At 37.6% G+C, this 19,206-nt stretch overlaps 1 protein-coding gene across 4 annotated transcripts in view; it reads left to right on the top strand.

Moving 5' to 3' along the window:
- The window catches only part of HERC2 (HECT and RLD domain containing E3 ubiquitin protein ligase 2), a 273,851-nt gene that overhangs the window by 95,781 nt on the left and 158,864 nt on the right, over window positions 1–19,206 (top strand). For 3 of the 4 annotated variants that reach the window (XM_077774615.1, XM_077774614.1, XM_077774616.1), the window contains exons 18-23: window positions 3,205–3,433; window positions 3,529–3,653; window positions 7,384–7,562; window positions 14,600–14,784; window positions 15,969–16,124; window positions 16,785–16,970. In XM_077774615.1, the coding sequence (XP_077630741.1) occupies window positions 3,205–3,433; window positions 3,529–3,653; window positions 7,384–7,562; window positions 14,600–14,784; window positions 15,969–16,124; window positions 16,785–16,970 (1,060 nt within the window). The remainder of the gene's footprint in view (window positions 1–3,204; window positions 3,434–3,528; window positions 3,654–7,383; window positions 7,563–14,599; window positions 14,785–15,968; window positions 16,125–16,784; window positions 16,971–19,206) is intronic. The other variant, XM_077774617.1, reaches the window with a different exon arrangement.

Below are 19,206 nucleotides of genomic sequence, written 5' to 3'. Positions count from 1 at the left end.
ATTTCTGCAATAATCAGCTTGTTTGCATTCATCATGGAATCAATCATGAATTTACTGTTGTGTGTGGAGAAACAACTGAGTGAGATAATGGATAATTGAGAGACCAGTGGATGTGCTAGACAGTCTCTCCTCTGGAGTATGAAAGCTCAACTCCATAAGCTTGTCTTCTTCCACTTTGTCACAGGGAAGGTTAAGGTGAAAAGTCAAAATAAGAAAACCTACAAAAATACTTCCTTCCTTCCTTTCTTTCATTCTTTTGGGTTTTTTTTTTTCTTTTTTAAAAAAAAACTAGGTGAACTATTTGGTCATATTTCTCTTGGCAATAAAAACCCATGACTGAATATCAAGAGACTAGTTTTTCTCAACAAAGTAATTTTCCCCTTTATAATACAATGATTTCTGTGTAACCCATCATGTCCCCCTCTTTTTCTGTCCCCTTTTTGCCTTGGTTTCTAAAAAGCACACAGCCGATGTAAATGATGATGCATGGGAATCTACTCCTGAAGCCAAGACTACACTGTATACATTGTATGTTAGCTAACTTGACAATAAATTATTTAAAAAAATAAAAAATAAAAAGCATTCAGCTGAATTTAGTGTTTAGTTGCATTAATCAAATTAGCAGAAGTTTGGAGAGTACTTCTCTTTCCCAAAAGTCTTCTAGAGGAGCTCATTTATTAAGGCCTCTGTAGTTCCTTCCATGAAACCACCCAGTTGTTTGTTGCTTCCCATGGTTTGTAGGAATGTTGCTATTCTGGTAAGTGCTATGGAGAAAGACCTCGTACGTGTTGTTTTAGATTCAGTTCCTTTTGGCCTACATTTACCTGGTGACATATGTTTTCCTGTTCTTTATTCTCTCTTTCTAGGTCCTTATGTTTTAATTGCATCATTCAAAAAATTCACTTAGAAAGCTTAATTCTTAAAAACAATCCAAATTGAGGATCTTTACTTTTTAGATGAATTTAATTTTTTTACAATTTTGGTGATTACTAGTGTATTTGAATTTAGGTGTTCTGATATGTTTGTGTAAGTTTATTCTTCATTTTATTATTTCTCTCTTTTTTTAAAATGTTTGTTTATTTTTGAGAGAGACAGAGCATGAGCAGGGGAGGAGCAGAGAGAGAGGGAGACACAGAATCCAAAGCAGGCTCCAGGCTCTGAGCTGCCAGCACAGAGCCCAATATGGGGCATGAACTCAGAAGCCACGAGATCATGACCTGAGCTGAAGTTGAATGCTTAACCAACTGAGCCACCCAGACACCCCTATTAGTTCTCTCTTGGTCAAGTTTCCAAAAACGGTTTTTTCTTAAGTTTACTTATTTAGTTTGAGAGCGAGAGCAAGTGAGGGAGAAGAGATAGAGAATCCCAAGCAGACTTTTTGCTGTCAGCGTGGAGCCCCATACCAGGCTCGAACCCACGAACCGCGAGATCATGACCTAAGCGAAAGTCGGACGCTTAACCGACTAAGCCACCCAAGCGCCCCTATCTATTTTTTAATCTACTTCTCAGTGTATGTTGAACTTCCGTTGTCTTCCTGAGAATCACAAAACTTCTTTGATATTTTAAAAATCTTTTTATCTTTTATAATGTTCACTTTCTGTCTTTCCATTCTGCCTTCTGGTTTTTCATTCAGTGCTCTCTTAGTTCCCAAATCCTTTCTTTAGCTGAATGTTCCATATTTTTGAATTGTCCATTTTTAAAATAAATACTTGTATGATCACTGCATTATGTGCATTAATTCATTAAATCAGTGTGCCACTCATCTGAGAGTTAGGAGCCCTGATGTGTATTGCACAGATGAGGACACAGAGAGAGCTTCAGGAATGTGGCCCAGATCAGATCCTCATGGCCTCAAGGGCCTGGAACCTGGGCCCAGGCTTTTCATACTTCTGCTTTGAGGTTTTTATTCTTATAGCTGTTTTTTTCATTTTTAGAATTTATATTTGGATCTTTTTCAAGGCTTTCATTTTGTTCATTATATTCTTCTGGGTTCTGTTCCTTCCTTGATCTCTAAGAACATTTTCTTTTTTTTTTTTTGGTAGATTTATTCCATTGTTTTTGTTGCTGCCTTGGGGCGTGAGTTTTGCCTCTTATAAGAGCTCTGTCTTTGATTCTCCCTTGTGGTGACCTAGTATGGCTTCTCCTTTCTGACTGCAACACCACTTTCAGGGGAAGCTTTGCTAGGGGTATCCCTTTGCCTTTGGCTATGGCGATGTACCCAGAGGGCAGTTTTGTATTGTGTCTCTGAAGTGTCATGAGTTTCTCAGTCTCCAGATGAGTTTTGGTGTTCAGTTCTTGACTTGTGATATGTGAACCTAAATGGTTGGTATAAATTTGATTTCACATCTGCTCACAGGGCAGATTTTACATCTGTCAAGTCTCTGGTTTATTGTGGGGTTTCTTTCTACCCAAAGCCTTTATGGACAGTGCTGTCTTTAAGCCCTGGCTGGCAATAGTTGGGTGAATTTCAGTGGCTCCCAAACTTCTGCAGGAAGTTCATGTTCAGTGGGCTGTAATGGGCAATTGGGATCTCATGCCCCAAGGCCTTGATCTGTTCTTAGAGCCCAGAACCTCTTGGCTCCTGCTCTGTATATCTCTGTGAGTTCTGGTTTGGCCCTTGAGGAACTTCCTTGTATGCGCTCACCCTAACTATATAATCTTTTTTAAAACATTTTTTAAATGTTTATTGTTAAGAGAGGGCAGAGAGAGAGGGGAACAGAGGATATAAAGCAGGCTGGGCACTGACAGCAGTGAGCCCAATGTGGGGCTCAAATTCTCAAACTGCATTGCCGTGACCTGAGAGCCGAAGTCAGATGCTCAATTGAGTGAGCCATCCAGGTGCCCCTGAATCTTTTAACAGCTTTTTGGTTGTATTATACTCACTATTTCTCTGTATTTGGTGCAGATGGTTGGGGGTGGGGTAGAGGTTGCTATTTACACATGATTTAACCTCTCTGTTGATCTTGAGCTCTTCCATATTTGTATTTATAGTAGGTTTAAAAAATTCCTCTTAAAAATACCTTAACATGGACTCTCAACTAGTATGAGTAAAATTTTTTATTCTAGTTAAAAAATTTATATATCAGAAGTTTTTCTTTTATTATTTGAGTAAAAATCAATTTGAGGTATTATATAATCTTCAACAAGATTTGAAATACACTTGTTTTTAAGATTTCTAAATTAAAATTATTTTTCTCCTTTCAGTTGCATGCTGCCATTAGTCACCAGGTTGACCCAGAATTCCTTGGTTTAGGTCTGGGCAGTGTCCTCCTCAACAGCCTGAAACAGACCGTGGTGGCTCTGGCCAGCAGTGCGGGTGTGCTAAGCACTGTGCAGGCAGCTGCCCAGGCTGTGCTACAGAGCGGGTGGTCTGTGCTTCTCCCCACCGCTGAGGAAAGGGCCCGGGCGCTCTCTGCTCTCCTGCCCTGTGCAGGTGGGTTTAGGGATGGGGTGGAGTGGTGGGTGCATACGAGTGCCAAAGGGTGTTGGCACTTACCTCCCATTGTCAAAAACACTTTCCTTTTCCAGTTTCAGGCAATGAAGTAAACATAAGTCCAGGTCGTCGATTCATGATTGATCTTCTGGTGGGCAGCTTGATGGCTGATGGAGGCTTAGAGTCGGCCTTAAATGCAGCCATTACTGCAGAAATTCAGGTATGGTTCTAGGAGTATGTATGTGAGCTGACAGATGCAAATTTTACCTGTCAGTAAGCTGAGATTGAAACACTGTAGTCAGATGAAGAAATAACAACATTTTGCTAGAATTATTGAAAAATTGAACCATAAAATGGTTAGTAACATCCAAATATTTTCTGTAATTAAACCCTTTTTTATTTTATTAGTTAAACTTTAGATATTAAGTATGATAAAATATACCCATTTTTTATCTATTTAAATGAATGTGACAGATAACCTAATCATACTATGAATCATTTCCATTACTCTAGAAAGTGCCATTGTACCTCTTTGCACTTCAAGCTAGGACTTCCATCCTCTCTCAGATTAAATTAGTTTTGTCAGTTCTGAATGCCACATAAATGGAATCATATAGTATGTACTATTTTATGTCTGCTTTATTTTACATTGATAATTTTCAGACTCATCTCAAAAACTTGTTGTTTTTACCATTGAGGAGTATTTCATTGTATGATTACGGCACTGTTTGTTTATCCATTCTCCTGTTGATAGACATTTGATTATTTTTCATTCTACAGAGCTACTTTAAAAAAAATTTTTTTTTAATGTTTTTATTTATTTCTGAGAGAAAGAGAGACAGCATGAGCAGGGGAGGGTCAGAGAGAGAGGGAGACACAAAAAAACTAACACTGATAAAATTAGATGAAGTAAATATATTAAAAATGTCTTTGAAAACATACCTAAGTACTTTGATTTGAAAACAAGGTAGAAGAAATCATATATATAACATAAGGAACAACTGTAGTTCTTTGTATAGCTATTATTTTCCAGGTACTATGCTGGGTACTCTTTCATTTTCTCTTTTAACTTTGTCATCTGTGTTGAGTGGAAAAAGTGGTTTAAAATTCCATTTTATAGTTGTGGACATAAGTACTACAAAAGTATAGTGATTTACTAAGGTGTTGGGACTAGTGAGTGGTAGGTTTGCTAACTGCAAGCCTCTTCCTTTTCTTCTTCTCCGCCACACAGCTCTGTGTGACAGCTTACCTGATGGAAGCCCTGACAGAGAACAGGCAGAGGCAGTCCACGGGTGGGCCAGACATGACCCAAGTGGTATTTTTAGAACCCATTAATTTAGTTAGCAGATATTTATTCCTCACTTCCTGCTGGAGAGAGGGAGGGACTTTTCAGGTGATGGAGGGTGTTGCAGAGGTAGAAAGGACATAGATTGTGATCTATATATTAAGAAGCCTAGGGGCGCCTGGGTGGCTTAGTCGGTTAAGCGTCCGACTTTCGCTTAGGTCATGATCTCGCGGTTCATGGGTTCGAGCCCCGCGTCGGGCTCTGTGCTGACTGCCAGCTCGGAGCCTGGAGCCTGTTTCAGAGTCTGTGTCTCCCTCTCTCTCTGACCCTCCCCTGCTCACGCTGTCTCTCTCTCTCCTAGCAATAAATTAAAAAAAAATTAAAAAAAAAAAAGAAGCCTAAAAGATAACTAAAAGGCTATTTATTTTAAAGCAAAATTGTTATAAAGCTACAGAAAGACATAAACAAAAACATCATATTTAAGAATTGTTAAGATGCCAATATTAATATTTTTGTTGTATTGTCTTTCAGACTTTTGAAGATGCAGATATTTATTAATCATACTGATTATGGGGCTAGAATTAGTTTCAATGATATATCAATTCGCATCCTTTTTACTCATCAGGTTGCCATGTTTTCTATGTTGTATATTTTACTATATCCATTTGTTCTGTTGCTTTGGGGAAATCTGTCTTGTGAAAAGGAATTCCTTCATATTCCTTTTTATTTTTTATAAATATTATTGACCATTTAGGTTTTAGACATTTTTACTACTATAATTATTTATTATATTCTTTTTAAAAATGCTTTTAAATTTATTTTGATAAAGAGTGTGCATGAGTGGGGGAAGGGACAGAGAAAGAGGAGAGAGAAAATCCCAAGCAGGATCTATGCTGTTAGTGCAGAACCCAATGTGGGGATTGATACCAAGAACTGTGAGATCATGACCTGAGTCACAATCAGGAGTTGGATGCTTAACTGACTGAGCCACCCAGGCACCTTTAAGTATATTCTTATGGATTATAAGTCATTGAATAAAGAGTATAAGAATGATTACTAGGAAAGAATTCTAGAAATTGAAATGAAATTGTGCTGGATTAAAAATATGCACATTATTCATTTTTCTGATTTATGTTGCCTTCTTACCCTTCCCACCACTGAGATTAAGTCTTCATCCCTGTACCCCTCAAGGACTGGGATGGATTATTGGTGTTTAGACTCTTTTGGGTTTTGCCATTAGAAAGAAAAGGACTTTTTTTTTTTTTGCCTTTTCACAGTAAATTTGGGTACTAGAACAATGCGTGGTATATAAGAAGTCCTTAGGAGTATTGGTTGTGTTTGACTAGCAAAGAAACCTTCTATTTTTGTTTTCTGCCTTTTTTAAAAAAAATAATAGCTTTATTGAGATCTAATTCACATACTATAAAATTCACCCTTTTAGAGTGTATAATTCAGTAGTTTTTGTATATTCGCAGAGTTGTGCACCCATCATCATCAGTAATTTCAGAACATTTTCATTACTCCAAAAGGAAACTCTGTGCCTCTTAACAGTCACATCCCCTGTTCCTACTCCTCTCAACCATTGACAAGCACTAATCTACTCTCTGTCTCCTAAAGAATTTCTAGCTCTGGATATTTCATGTGGATTTATACAATATGTGAATTTTTGTGTCTGGCTTCTTAGCCTAGTGTTTTCAAAGTTCATTCATGTCATACTTCATTTTTTAAAATTGCTAAGTAATATTCCATTGTATGGCATAGCACATTTTGTTTATCCATTCATCAGCTGATGGACATTTAGTTGTTTCTACTTTTAAGTTATTATGAATAATGCTGTTGTGAACATTTGTATATAGGTTTTGTGTGGACAGATTTTTTTTTCAAAATGTTTTTTCTTATGGGTGTATGCCTAGGAGTGGTGTTGAGTTTTATAGTATCTCTGTGTTTAATGTTTTGAAGAATGGCCAGATGTTTTTTCTTAAATGGCTGTGCCACTTTATATTCCCAGCAGCAATGTATGAGGGTTCTGATTTCTCCACGTCCTTGTCAGTGCTTGCTACTGTTCAACTTTTCTATTATAGCCATCCTAACAGATGTGAATTTCCATGATGACTAATGATGTCGAACATCTTTTCATGTGCTTATTAGCCACTTATATATCATCTTTGAAGATACATCTATTCAAATCATTTACTTATTTTTAACTTAATTATCTTTTAATTATTGAGTTGTGAGAATTCTTTATTCTAGACATATGTCTCCTATTGGATACACGAGTTGGGAATATATCCTCTCATTCTTGAGTTCTTTCTTCATGTTTACAAAATAGATAGACTGTGTGTGGGAGTAGGGGGCAGATCACATTAGGTATTTCTTAGATCCAGTAGCAGGAGTAAAGATTTTAGACGCTTTACAGAAGGAACCTGGAGACTGTCAGCAATGGCAGCCTGGATAATGGATTTATAGGACAAATAGTCTGTTTAGAAACGGAGCACCTGAGCAATGGGGTTTCCCGCAAGTGGATGTGGGCCCATTCATCAAGTGGTTTGTGAGTTAGTGCACAGAGGCTGGGACATCTAGGCTGTGAGATTAGGGCTCAGCTCATGATGTATTCATACTTGCTACTAAGATAACTGATAACCAGTTTTTGTTTTATGGATTACAGGATATGGAAGCCAAAAAAGAAGCACAGAAGGAAAAAGAAATTGATGAACAGGAAGCCAATGCCTCAACATTTCATAGAAGTAGGACTCCATTGGATAAAGATCTTATTAATACTGGGATCTATGAATCTTCTGGAAAACAATGTTTACCTCTGGTTCAGCTCATACAACAGCTTCTTAGGTAAATAGTATTAGATATGTTTTAATAGGAGGATTATTGGTTTTCATAGTAAGATAGTGACATCTAGCACTAGGGTCTGAAAAATGTGTTTTGGCTATTGAGGAATACTTTGAAAATTATGTAGCATAGGTTTTGGGATAAAGAGCAGAATCTTTTAAGTTTTTATTTTAATTAAAGTTAGTTAACATACAGTGTTATATTAGTTTTAGGTATACAATATAGTAATTGAATAGTTTCATATATCACCTTGTGCTCATTTTAAGCGCACTCCTTAATTTCTGTCACCTCGTTAAGCCACCCCCAACCCCCTCCCATCTGGTCACCATTAGTTCTTTGTAATTAAGAGTCTGTTTCTTTGTCTGTCTTTTATTCCCTCCTTTGCTCATTTGTTTTATTTCTTAAATTCCATGTATGAGTGACATCATATGGTATTTGTCTTTCTCTGCTGACTTATTAGCATTATACTTTCTAGCTCTATCCATGTCATTGCAAATGACATTTCATTTTTTTTCATTTTCATATACTATTTCATTGTATATACACACCACATCTTCATTTTCCATTCATCTATTAAGGAACACTTGGGTTGCTTCCATATTTGGTTAGTGTAAATATTGCTGCTGTAAACATAGGGGTGCATGTATCCCTTTGAATTCATGTTTTTGTATTCTTTGGGTAAATACCCAGTAGGATGATTACTGTGTCGTAAGGTCTATTTTTAACTTTTTGAGGAACCTCGACACTGTTTTAAGAGCAGATTCTTACATATAGATGAGGGGAGAGGTTGGAGTATGTGAGGTAGAACTGGAGATTCTAAAGGTTTTTAAACAAGAGAAAATTGGAGTGTATGATAAATAGGAAAAGATTCTTAGCCTCATTAGTAAGCAGTAGATGCAAATGAAAAGCATTGTGGCAGGCTTACTTTTTTAAATTGGTTGTGTCATTGTCTCATTGCATATATCATAGATTTATATGTATTACTTTCTAAGACAACTTTTTTTGTTTTTAAAATTAATTAATTAATATAATTTATTGTCAAGTTACCTAACATAAAGTGTATACTGTGTGCTGTTGGCTTTGGTAATACATTCCCATGATTCATCACTTACATACAACACCCAGTGCTCATCCAAACAAGTGCCCTCCTCATTGCCCATCACCCATTTTCTCCTCTCTCCCATACCTTCTCCCCATCAACCCTCAGTGTCTTCTCTGTATTTAAGAGCATTTTATGGTTTGCCTCCCTCTCTGTTTGAAACTATTTTTTCCCCTTCCCTTCCCTCATTGTCTTCTGCTAAGCTTCTCAAATTCCACATATGAGTAAAAGCATATGATAACTGTCTTTCTCTGACTGATTTATTTCACTTAGCATAATGCTCTCTAGTTCCATCCACGTCGTTGCATAATGGCAAGATTTCATTCTTTCTCATTGCCAAGTAGTATTCCGTTATATATATAAACCACATCTTCTTTAGATATGAACAGATACTTCTCCAAAGAGGACATCCAGATGGCCAACAGACACATGAAACGATGCTCAGCATCACTCCTCATCAGGGAAATACAAATCAAAACCACACTGAGATACCACCTCACGCCAGTCAGAGTGGCTAATATGAGCAAATCAGAGAACTCTAGATGCTGGTGAGGATGTGGAGACACGGGCACCCTCCTACACTGTTAGTGGGAATGTAAACTGGTACAGCCCCTCTGAAAAACAGTGTGGAGGTTCCTCAGGAAACTAACACTAGAACTCCCCTAGGACCCAGCAATAGCACTGCTAGGAATTTACCCAAGGGATACAGAAATGCTGATGCATAGGAGCACATGTACCCCAATGTTCATAGCAGCACTCTCCACAATAGCTAAAACATGGAAAGAGCCTAAGTGTCCATCAACGGACGAATGGATCAAGAAGATGTGGTTTATCTATACCATGGAATACTACATGGCAATGAGAAACAATGAAATCTGGCCATGTGTAGCAACATGGATGGACCTTGAGGGTGTTATGCTGAGCGAAATAAGTCAGGCAGAGAAGGACAAATATCATATGTTTGCACGTATAGGAGGATTAGGAGGAACTTAACAGAGGAACAAGGGGGAGAAGAAGGGCGGAAATGGTGGGGGAAAGGGAGAGAGGCAAACCATGAGAGACTCTTGAATGCTGACAAAAACTGAGGACTGATGGATGTGGGGGGAGGGGGGGATGGGCATGGAGGAGGACACTTGTGGGGATGAGCACTGAGTGTTATGTGGAAACTAATTTGACAATAAACTATTTGTAAAAAAATAATAATAATAATAATTAAAAAAAGGGAAAAAAAACCCCACAGCTTCTTTATCCATTCATTTGTTGATGGACATTTGGTTTCTTTCCATAGTTTGGCTTTTGTTGATAGCATTGCTATAAATGCTGGGGTACATGTGACCCTATGAATCAGAACTCCTGTATCCTTTGGATAAATCCTGGTAGTGCTATTGCTGGGTTGTAGGGTAATTCTATTTTTAATTTTTTGAGGAATCTCCACACATTTTCCAGAGCGGCTGTACCAGTTTGCATTCCCACCAACAGTGCAAGAGTGTTCCCATTTCTCCACATTCTCACCAACATCTCTTGTTTCCTAAGTTGTTAATTTTAGCCATTCTGACTGGTGTGAGGTGGTATATCGATGTGGTTTTGATTTGTATTTTCCTGATGATGAGCAATGTTGAGCATCTCTCCATATGTCTGTTGGTCATCTGGATGCCATAGACAACTTTTAAGTTGAATGCTGAAGTAAGTAAAAGAATGGTGAGCGTTATTTCTGAAGGCCCTTTTGGGAGGAGATAAGAATAAGTCAAGAGTCAGAATATAAACAGGAACCTTGGGCTGAAGTGATCAGTCATTGTTGCTGAAAAATGTCAGCCAACGTTTCAGTGCCCTTCAAAAAGACCAAAAAAGCAAGGTGATTTCTGAAAGATACTTGTTAGACAATGGAGAACTCCCGGCTCATCTATTTAACAAAACTCTTTTCTGTGTAAACTTGGCTCCTGGTTTCATTTTCTACATGTAGAGAAAGTATTCTGGAGTGTTGGCTTAGGTAGCTAAGTTCAAAGAGCGGGGGGCTCTACATGCATGTCCCACCAAGAGTGGTGGGTGGTATGCTGCTGGTGTGGGAGCAGTCTGCTGTCCATACCTGAAGCACCAGAATTTACTGGACACATTGTGAACTTTTAAAACAACTTTTTTAAACATTTATTCATTTTTTGAGAGATAGACACATTATAAGCATGGGAAGGACAGAATGAGAGGGAGACACAGAATCCAAAGCAGGCTCCAGGCTCTGAGCTGTCAGCACACAGCCTGACACAGGGCTCCAACTCACCAACAGTAAGATCACAACCTGAGCCGATGTCAGCTGCTTAAGCGACTGAGCCTCCCAGGTACCCCTACATAATGAACTTTTAAGAGGAACGTTTAGAGCTAGTTCTTTAAGTAGATTATAGTAAATGCTAACTAAAAAAAGTTTCCCTATTTTTGTGTTTTGTTTAATCTGATGATTGTTCCTTTTGATGAGCATCTTATACATTCTGATCTTCAGTACAGCAGGTTGAAAGTGAATTAATTCACTGTAGTTGGTGGTAGTGGAAAGACCCTGGGATTTATTCCTAGAAGATTTCACTTATATAAAATTGACAAGTGAAACCCTCCCCAGTGTGGTAACTGACAGAGTAATAAAAGGAGCAGTGTTCACAGAGTTAATTAAGGATCAAATGAGAAAATGGAAATTGAATGCTTTGTAATTAAAAGATAAAGCTCTATGCAGAAGTTTTAAAACATAAAGCATGTGTTTCTTGAAGCAATATCGAGTTCTTGAGTGCCCTACCCTTTGCTGAAGAGGCTGTGTCATGCTTCCTGGTGTCTCTGGTCTAGAGTGAGTGCTATATTCCCTGATGTTGGCCCATGGTAGGTTGCCCAGCCTATTTATTCCCTTGGTATGGAGAGAGCTGTTTGTTTTACCCATTGATGCCTGTTACTGTGCAGTCTGGCTGTCAATTGCCATGTTTGACTGATTAGCATTTGAAATGTGTCCAGTGTAGCTGAGACACTGAAGTTTTATTTTTTATTAAATAAAATCCAGTTATTTTAATTGAATTATTAATTATTTATTAAAATTCAAATTTAAAACCTTAGGCTTGATTCAGTTGTTAGAAAACTTTTAAGTGTGTTTTTAGAGTTTAAGTTTTATTTTGAAATAATTTCAGTATATTGGGATACTTTATTAATCCTGGTTTTGCATTTCTTTTTGTCTTTATTAATGTATCTGGCAGAACATTAAAAAATTTTTTAAGTTCATTTATTTTGAGAGAGTGAGAAAGAGCACAAGCAGAGAAGGGGCAGAAAGAGAGGGAGAGAGGGGATACTAAACAGGTTCTTCACTCTTAGTGCAGAGCCTGATTTGGGACTCAGTCTCACAAAATGTGAGATCATGACCTGAGTTGAAATCAAGAGTTGGATGCTTAACTGACTGAGCCACCCAGCTGGCCCAGTGATTGGCAGAACGTTTTAAATTACATCTGTGACTCCCAGGGATTATGTTACTATTGGATAGCACTTTCTAGACCATTTCCTAGGTTGTCTTCTGAACCTTTGGCACACAGGGAGGAGCTGGCTCCACAGCAGTTTTATAATAATGATATACCTGCCTAAGAAACCCAAAAACTGAAGCCTGGAAGTGAATAACACTTTACGTAGGTTTTAGAATATAGAGAAAGGAAAATGAATCTACACCTTTCTCACTAACAGAGTGCCTACAATCCAGACTGTTTTCATAAATGTAGAAAATGTGCTTCTCNGGACACTTGTGGGGATGAGCACTGAGTGTTATGTGGAAACTAATTTGACAATAAACTATTAAAAAAATAAAATAAAATAAAATTAATTGAACTAAAAAAAAAAAAGAAAATGTGCTTCTCTGCATGTAGAGGGAGACTTTCACATTTTCTTACCTTAGGCATGACTGAAAGTAGCTCAGTGGGTTGACTTAGCTGATGCAGTTGTTGAAAAATAGTCTAAAGAAGGAAGAGATTTTAGAGATGTTTTGTGTGTATATTTTATTCCTCGGACAACAAGTTGAAGAAATTGCAGTTTGCCAAGAATAAACTGTGAAACAGATTTCAGAGTAATTCTTTAGTTTTATACTGGCAAGGAGCCTCAGAAAAACACTTATATTTGAAAATCAAGAGCTATGAAGATATTTTAATTAGTGAACTCTACCAGAATTATACATTTTGATTATGGTTCAGAATTTTTTATTAAGGAAATAAGTTAATATTTTTGTTATATTTTATTAGTGTCCTTTGCTCCTTCTTGTATAGCATGAAACCCGTTTTTTTCCTACTGTCAAGGCAGAGTATCAGGTAGTAGAATAGAAAGGTGAGGTTGACAAGAGGCAAGACCCAGTGAGCATCCACCTTCATTTTGTGTGGACAGAGTAGCCCTGTCCACTAGCCAAGGGCTTCTTGCTGTTCTTTCTTAACAACTTTAAGATGTGTATTGGAGTTGTGTTGGGACTCCTCAAATGTTTCCTGCTCCTCTCCTTTCTCACAGTGCTGTTCCAGGAATGAATTATGGAGGCAAGTGCATTTTTCACAAACCTGCTGTCATGTTAGAAGTCAAAGGAGTGGAACAGAATGTCTGTGCCTTCGTGTTATGCAGAGTTCCCAGACTCACCTGCTCAGTGGCAGTGTCTGGTGTTGGCTAGCTAGCCCTAACCCCTCTGGCTTAGATGGAGCTACTTTGACAGCAGCCCAACAGCTGCTTTAGCTCTTTATTCCACTAACCAACTTCTTCATTCTGTTCTTAGTACCAGGGATCAGGCTTTGTTTGACCGGTGGTGGGCCTGTCCCTGGGTGGCAGGGTCTTATCTGGTGTTCCATGTCTACATTCACACTCATACCAAACTTACTTCTTCAGACATAAACAGGACATACTCTCCTTTTGAAGTTTCAGTGACTGGCTTAGCATTGCAGAATCTAGTCCTAGTAGCCTGGCACTCTATCACCTACAGTGTCCATTCCCCTTCCTACTCTTATCTTGACTTGACTCCCTGCCCTTGTTCCTTTTCTTTTCTTTTTTTTTTATAGTTTATTTATTTTTGAGACAGAGAGACCGAGCATGAGCAGGGGAAGGGCAGAGAGAGAGGGAGACACAGAATCTGAAACAGGCTCCAGGCTCTGAGCTGCCAGCACAGAACCTGATACGGGGCTCGAACCCATGAACCTTGAGATCATGACCTGAGCTGAAGTTGGATGCTTAACCAACTGAGCCACCCAGGCACCCCCTTTGTTCCTTTTCAAGCTGCTTGTGGAGCCAGAACATTTTACTACTGTTCTAAGTTTACTTTTGGGACCCACGTTTTTCTTCCTTTTTCATCCTATTAATTGATGGTTCCTGTCTCAAGTTATATCCCACAGTTGGAATTGGAACCTCTGCTTGTTTCTTTGCTGTATTGTTTGAGCACCTGTTACTCTGACCCAGTCTGTTTGTACCCACTTTGGTCTTCTTCCTGTACTCTCTGAGCCCTGTGTTGCCCCCTGCATTGCCCCCCTAGGTACTTACTTGAGTAGATCTCCAGGCAGATTTGTGAGGCAGATACAGAAAGGCAAGTAAATCTTGTCTTTAAGAATAGTGTCACATCTATATTTAAAATGCAGCTTTGGACAAAAATAACAACACAGTTGTTTTATTCCTCAGTTTGTTTTCTGTCATTTTGGACCATTCCACACAGCTCTTCAGAGCAGATTTGTAAAGCGAAGGGCATCATTATATCTTTTATAACTTCTATGCTGCTTTTCTCAGTTTTGACTGAGGTTGTGTTTACTGCAGACATATCTGACTCATTTGGGGAAGGAAGCTGTCTGCAGGTCACCTGGGTGCATGATCTAGATCTATATTTCTGATTTTAGTTTTTGTTGTGATTTCTTAATACTTTTTTAAAAATTCTTTTTAAAAAATAGCTTGTTAAATTTTGTAATCTTCTTTCTCTGCATAGAAACATTGCTTCTCAGACAGTAGCCAGATTGAAAGATGTTGCCCGTCGGATTTCATCATGTCTAGACTTTGAGCAACATAGTCGTGAAAGAACTGCTTCATTGGATTTGTTGCTGCGCTTTCAGCGCCTACTTATCAGTAAACTTTATCCAGGAGAAAGTATTGGTCAGATCTCAGATATATCTAGTAAGTTGCTTAAAATTAAAATGTCTTGTGTGTATTTTTGACTTTTTAATTTAACCTTTTGACATGCCTATTCTACATTTCTGGGTGTGTAGTTCTTATGTTATTAAATGTACCCATTTGGGGAGAATTTCATTTTGTATCCATTTTTTTTTTTTTGGACAGATATTAGACTCAATATATTTTATTTCTTTGTCTTAATATTTAAGTTCTTTGGACATCAAAACTAATTTCCTTTATGTTCAAGTTAGTCTTACAGTTTATCAGATTTATTCTACATGTCTGTTACAGAGTGTTGGATACCATCATAATGTGGGAACAAAGTGGTGACATAGTATTTGTCTATTACACTGGAAGACCAGGTCGAGTGTAATGCAAGGAATAAATCATCATTGGAGGAAGGCTGAGTCTCAGTTATAGCACTGGCTTATTAGCACTGGAAATGGGACTAAGTCTGAGACTTACCTTGGGGCTGTAGGTGGCTCACCTGCGGAACTGGAATAACATCCGAGAGTGCCTATGAGGATTAAAATAGGATGATATTTAAGCACTTAGTTCTGTGCATTACATAGATTAGAGTACTTTTCCACAAGCTCAGAAGTGGCTCTCTGTAAGCTGGTGTTCTCTGTCAAGGATGGAAACATCCGCTGCTGTTGTTAATATTTTTATAGATACTGTATTCTAAAATATCTTAGTTGTAGATTATAGGAAATTTCATGTTGAAACAGGTGAACTTATAGTGTGAAAGAGACATCTCAAAGACAAAGTCACGAGGACTGAAAAGCTATTAAGAGCCAAGTGGGAAGAAAAGTTAGAGTTCATGAGACTGAAAAAATGCCCGACTTTGTTCATTGAGAGTAATTTGCAAGTATTATAAGACTTGAAATTTGATAACAGTTGTGTGTATTAGATATACTTTAAAATCCTATAAATTATGACTTTAATATTTATATGAAATAAACTTTCCAAGTATTATATAGTACAGTGTATAAAAATTGACATAACCAAATTCACTGTTTCTTAAATTCTGTGATATAAGAGCCAGGGACTCTGGGTTAATTTTCTCCTTTGAGAAAATTGTTATATGTAAAAGATGAATAGATGAGGGTGGATTAGTGAATCAATGCGACTTATTTACAAAGTAAATTTTAATGGTAAAAATGAAATTTTCTGTGTCCTTCTTCAAGGTCCTGAACTTATGGGTGTCGGTTCCTTGCTGAAGAAATACACAGCCCTTTTGTGCACACACATTGGAGATATACTGCCTGTGGCAGCCAGCATTGCTTCTACCAGCTGGCGGCACTTTGCAGAGGTGGCCTGCATTGTGGAAGGGGACTTCACTGGTACCTTTTTTATATCCTACCTTCAGACATTTATTTATTTCGGAGATTGATGAGACTTTAAATTTATCATTCCCTGGTAAACCTGCATGTCTTTGCCTCATACATTTTCTAGTCATGTTGTCTTTTCTCCTTTTCTTTTTTTACTTGCTGAAAATTCTGTTAGTTTAGGAGTTGTGTCACTGTAAATGTAATTAGTGATTTAGAGTCATACAACCATTTTTAACATTTCAATAATGAGGTTATTGGGAATTGTCTAATTTTATTTCAGCAGCATAAAAATTAATTGCACCTTTCAGGACCTTAATAAGTTCCAGTATTGCTTAATATGTTTTCAGGTTAATTCTGTGACAGTAGAGCATTTTTATTAAGTACTTTTTTACTAATAGTAAACTTAGTTGTAAACACTTAGTTTTTTGAATAAAAGACTAGTTAATACTTCTGTGTTGAAACTGTTTTTGAAAAGTATTTTTGTAACTCAGAGGGATCTGTTTGATACCTTTGTCTCTTTCAAAATGAAAGATAAAATAATCCTATATAAATATGCTTTCCTTATTTTGTGATTTATCAGAATTTAAACATAGAACAAGCTTAGGAAGTAGTTTTATAGGATATATGCTTTTATTTAAATCTTAATGCTTTTTTCTTTCTTTTAAAATTTAGGTGTTCTCCTTCCAGAACTTGTAGTTTCTATAGTGCTTCTGCTCAGTAAAAATGCTGGTCTCATGCAGGAGGCTGGAGCTGTCCCTCTGCTAGGTGGCCTGTTAGAACATCTGGATCGGTTCAACCACCTGGCACCGGGAAAGGAAAGGGATGACCATGAAGAGTTAGCCTGGCCTGGCATCATGGGTATGACATCTTAACTTCTGGAACTTCCACTGAGGAAAGTTTATCTTGATCTAACCTATTCTTGCCTTTTTATTTGAAAGGATACGTCACAAAGAGAAATCAATTATTTGCCATTTTCACTGATGGGAGTATAAGTGGAAAATGAAGATAATCCAAATCACAGAGATTTAGATTATATATAAGAAATGATTTTTCTGTTAATTGTTGTTACTTTCTGAATTGGACTATTTTAGAAAGTTCTGGAGAACCTTTTCTTGGGTGGTGTCTCCAGAAGGTACTGTTATAATGCCCTTCTTCATCTCTTGTTACAGTCTTTATTTTAAAGTCTAGATTGTCTGATAGTCTAGATATGGCCACTCAGGCTTTCTTTTATTGACCATTAGAATGATAGATGGTTCTCCATCCCCATACTCTCAATCTGAAGGTCTTTAGGTCTAAAGTGGGTCTCTTGTAAACAGCATATAGACAGATCTTGTTTTCTTATCCGTTCTGTTACCCTGTGTCTTTTGATTGAAGCATTTAGTCCATTGACGTTTAGAGTACTGAAAAATATGAATTTATTGCCATTATGGTTTTTTTTTCTTTTTTTTTTTTTTAAATGTTTTATTTATTTCTAGGAGAGAGAGAGAGAGAGACAGCGTGAGCAGGGGAGGGTCAGAGAGAGAGGGAGTCACAGACTGAAACAGGCTCCAGGCTCTGGGCTGGCAGTCAGCACAGAGCCCGACGCGGGGCTCGAACCCACGAACCGCGAGATCATGACCTAAGCGAAAGCCGGACGCTTAACCGACTAAGCCACCCAGGCGCCCCTGCCATTATGTTTCTTGTAGAGTTGGAGTGTCTGGTGGTGTTCTCTGATACTTTCTAGTCTTTGTTGCTTTTGGTATTCATTCATTCATTTATTTTCCTTCCTTCCTTCATCCCTCCCTCCATCACTTCCTTCCTTCTTTCCTTTTCTCCCCTCAGAAAGTCTTTCTAGTCTTTGTTGCTTTTGGTATGTATGTATGTATGTATGTATGTATGTATCTTTTCTCCCCTCAGAAAGTTCCCCTTAAACTTTCTTGCAGGGCTGGTTTAGTGGTCATGAGCTCCTTTAATTTTCATTTGTCTGGGAAACTTTTAATCTCTACTTCTGTTTTGAATGACAGTCTTGCTGTATAAAGAATTCTTGGCTGCATATTTTTCCAGTTCAGCACATTGAATATCCCCTGCCACTACTTTCTGGCCTGCCAAGTTTCTGTGGATAGGTCTGCTCCAAACTTGATCTGTCTTGCCTTGTAGATTAAAGGCTTTTCCCCTTGCTGCTTTCATGTTTTTTGTCTGTGTATTTTGTGAATTTGGCTATGATATGCCTTGTTGATGGTCAGTTTTTGTTGAATGTAATGGGAATCCTCTGCGCTTCTTGGATTTTTATGTCTGTGTCTTTCCCCAGGTTATACACGTTTTCTGCTATGATTTACTCATATAACCCGTCTACCTCTTTTTCTCTCTCTCCATCTTTTGGGACCGCTATGATTCTGATGTTCTTCCTTTTTAATGAGTCACTGATTTTCTAATTCTTAAATCATGCTCTTTTGCTTTAGTCTCCCTCTTTTTTTCTGCTTCATTATTCTCCATAAGTTTGTCCTCTGTATTGCTGATTCACTTCTCTGTATCATCCATCCTTGTCGCCGTGGCATCCATTTGAGATTGCAGCTCAGTTATAGCATTTTTTATTTCATCCTGGCTCGCTTTTACTTCTTTTATCTCTGCAGAAAAGGATTCTGATCTATTTTTGACCCCAGCTAGTATTCTTATTATCGTGATTCTAAATTCTGGTTCAGACATCTTTTATATCTGTGTTGGTTAAGTCCCTGGCTGTCGTTTCTTCCTGCTCTTTCTTTTAGGATGAATTCCTTCGTTTTGTCATTTTGAAGTATAAAAGGAATTAATGAGGTAAAAAAAATAAAATTAACAAATTAAAACACAGACACACACACACACAAATCAAATAAATGATGCTAGATCCTAGGTCTGTTTTGGTCTGGGTGTTGGAAGGAGCTTGATAGGTTAGAGAAAAAAGAGGAAAAAGAAAAAAAAGAAATGAAACCGTTTGTAAATTTGAAAAAATGAATACGGTGAAATAGAATTAAATGAAATGGTGGAAGTAATACAGAATTTGAAAATTTACAAAAAAGTAAAAAGTGTATTAGAAAAAAATTAAAAATATTTTTAATAAAAATTGGAAATAAAAAATGTT

The sequence above is a fragment of the Crocuta crocuta genome, unplaced genomic scaffold (genome assembly GCF_008692635.1).
Source record: "Crocuta crocuta isolate KB4526 unplaced genomic scaffold, BGI_CrCroc_1.0 scaffold469, whole genome shotgun sequence".
Classification (NCBI taxonomy): Eukaryota; Metazoa; Chordata; class Mammalia; order Carnivora; family Hyaenidae; genus Crocuta; species Crocuta crocuta.
This window is presented reverse-complemented; position numbering and strand designations above follow the sequence as displayed.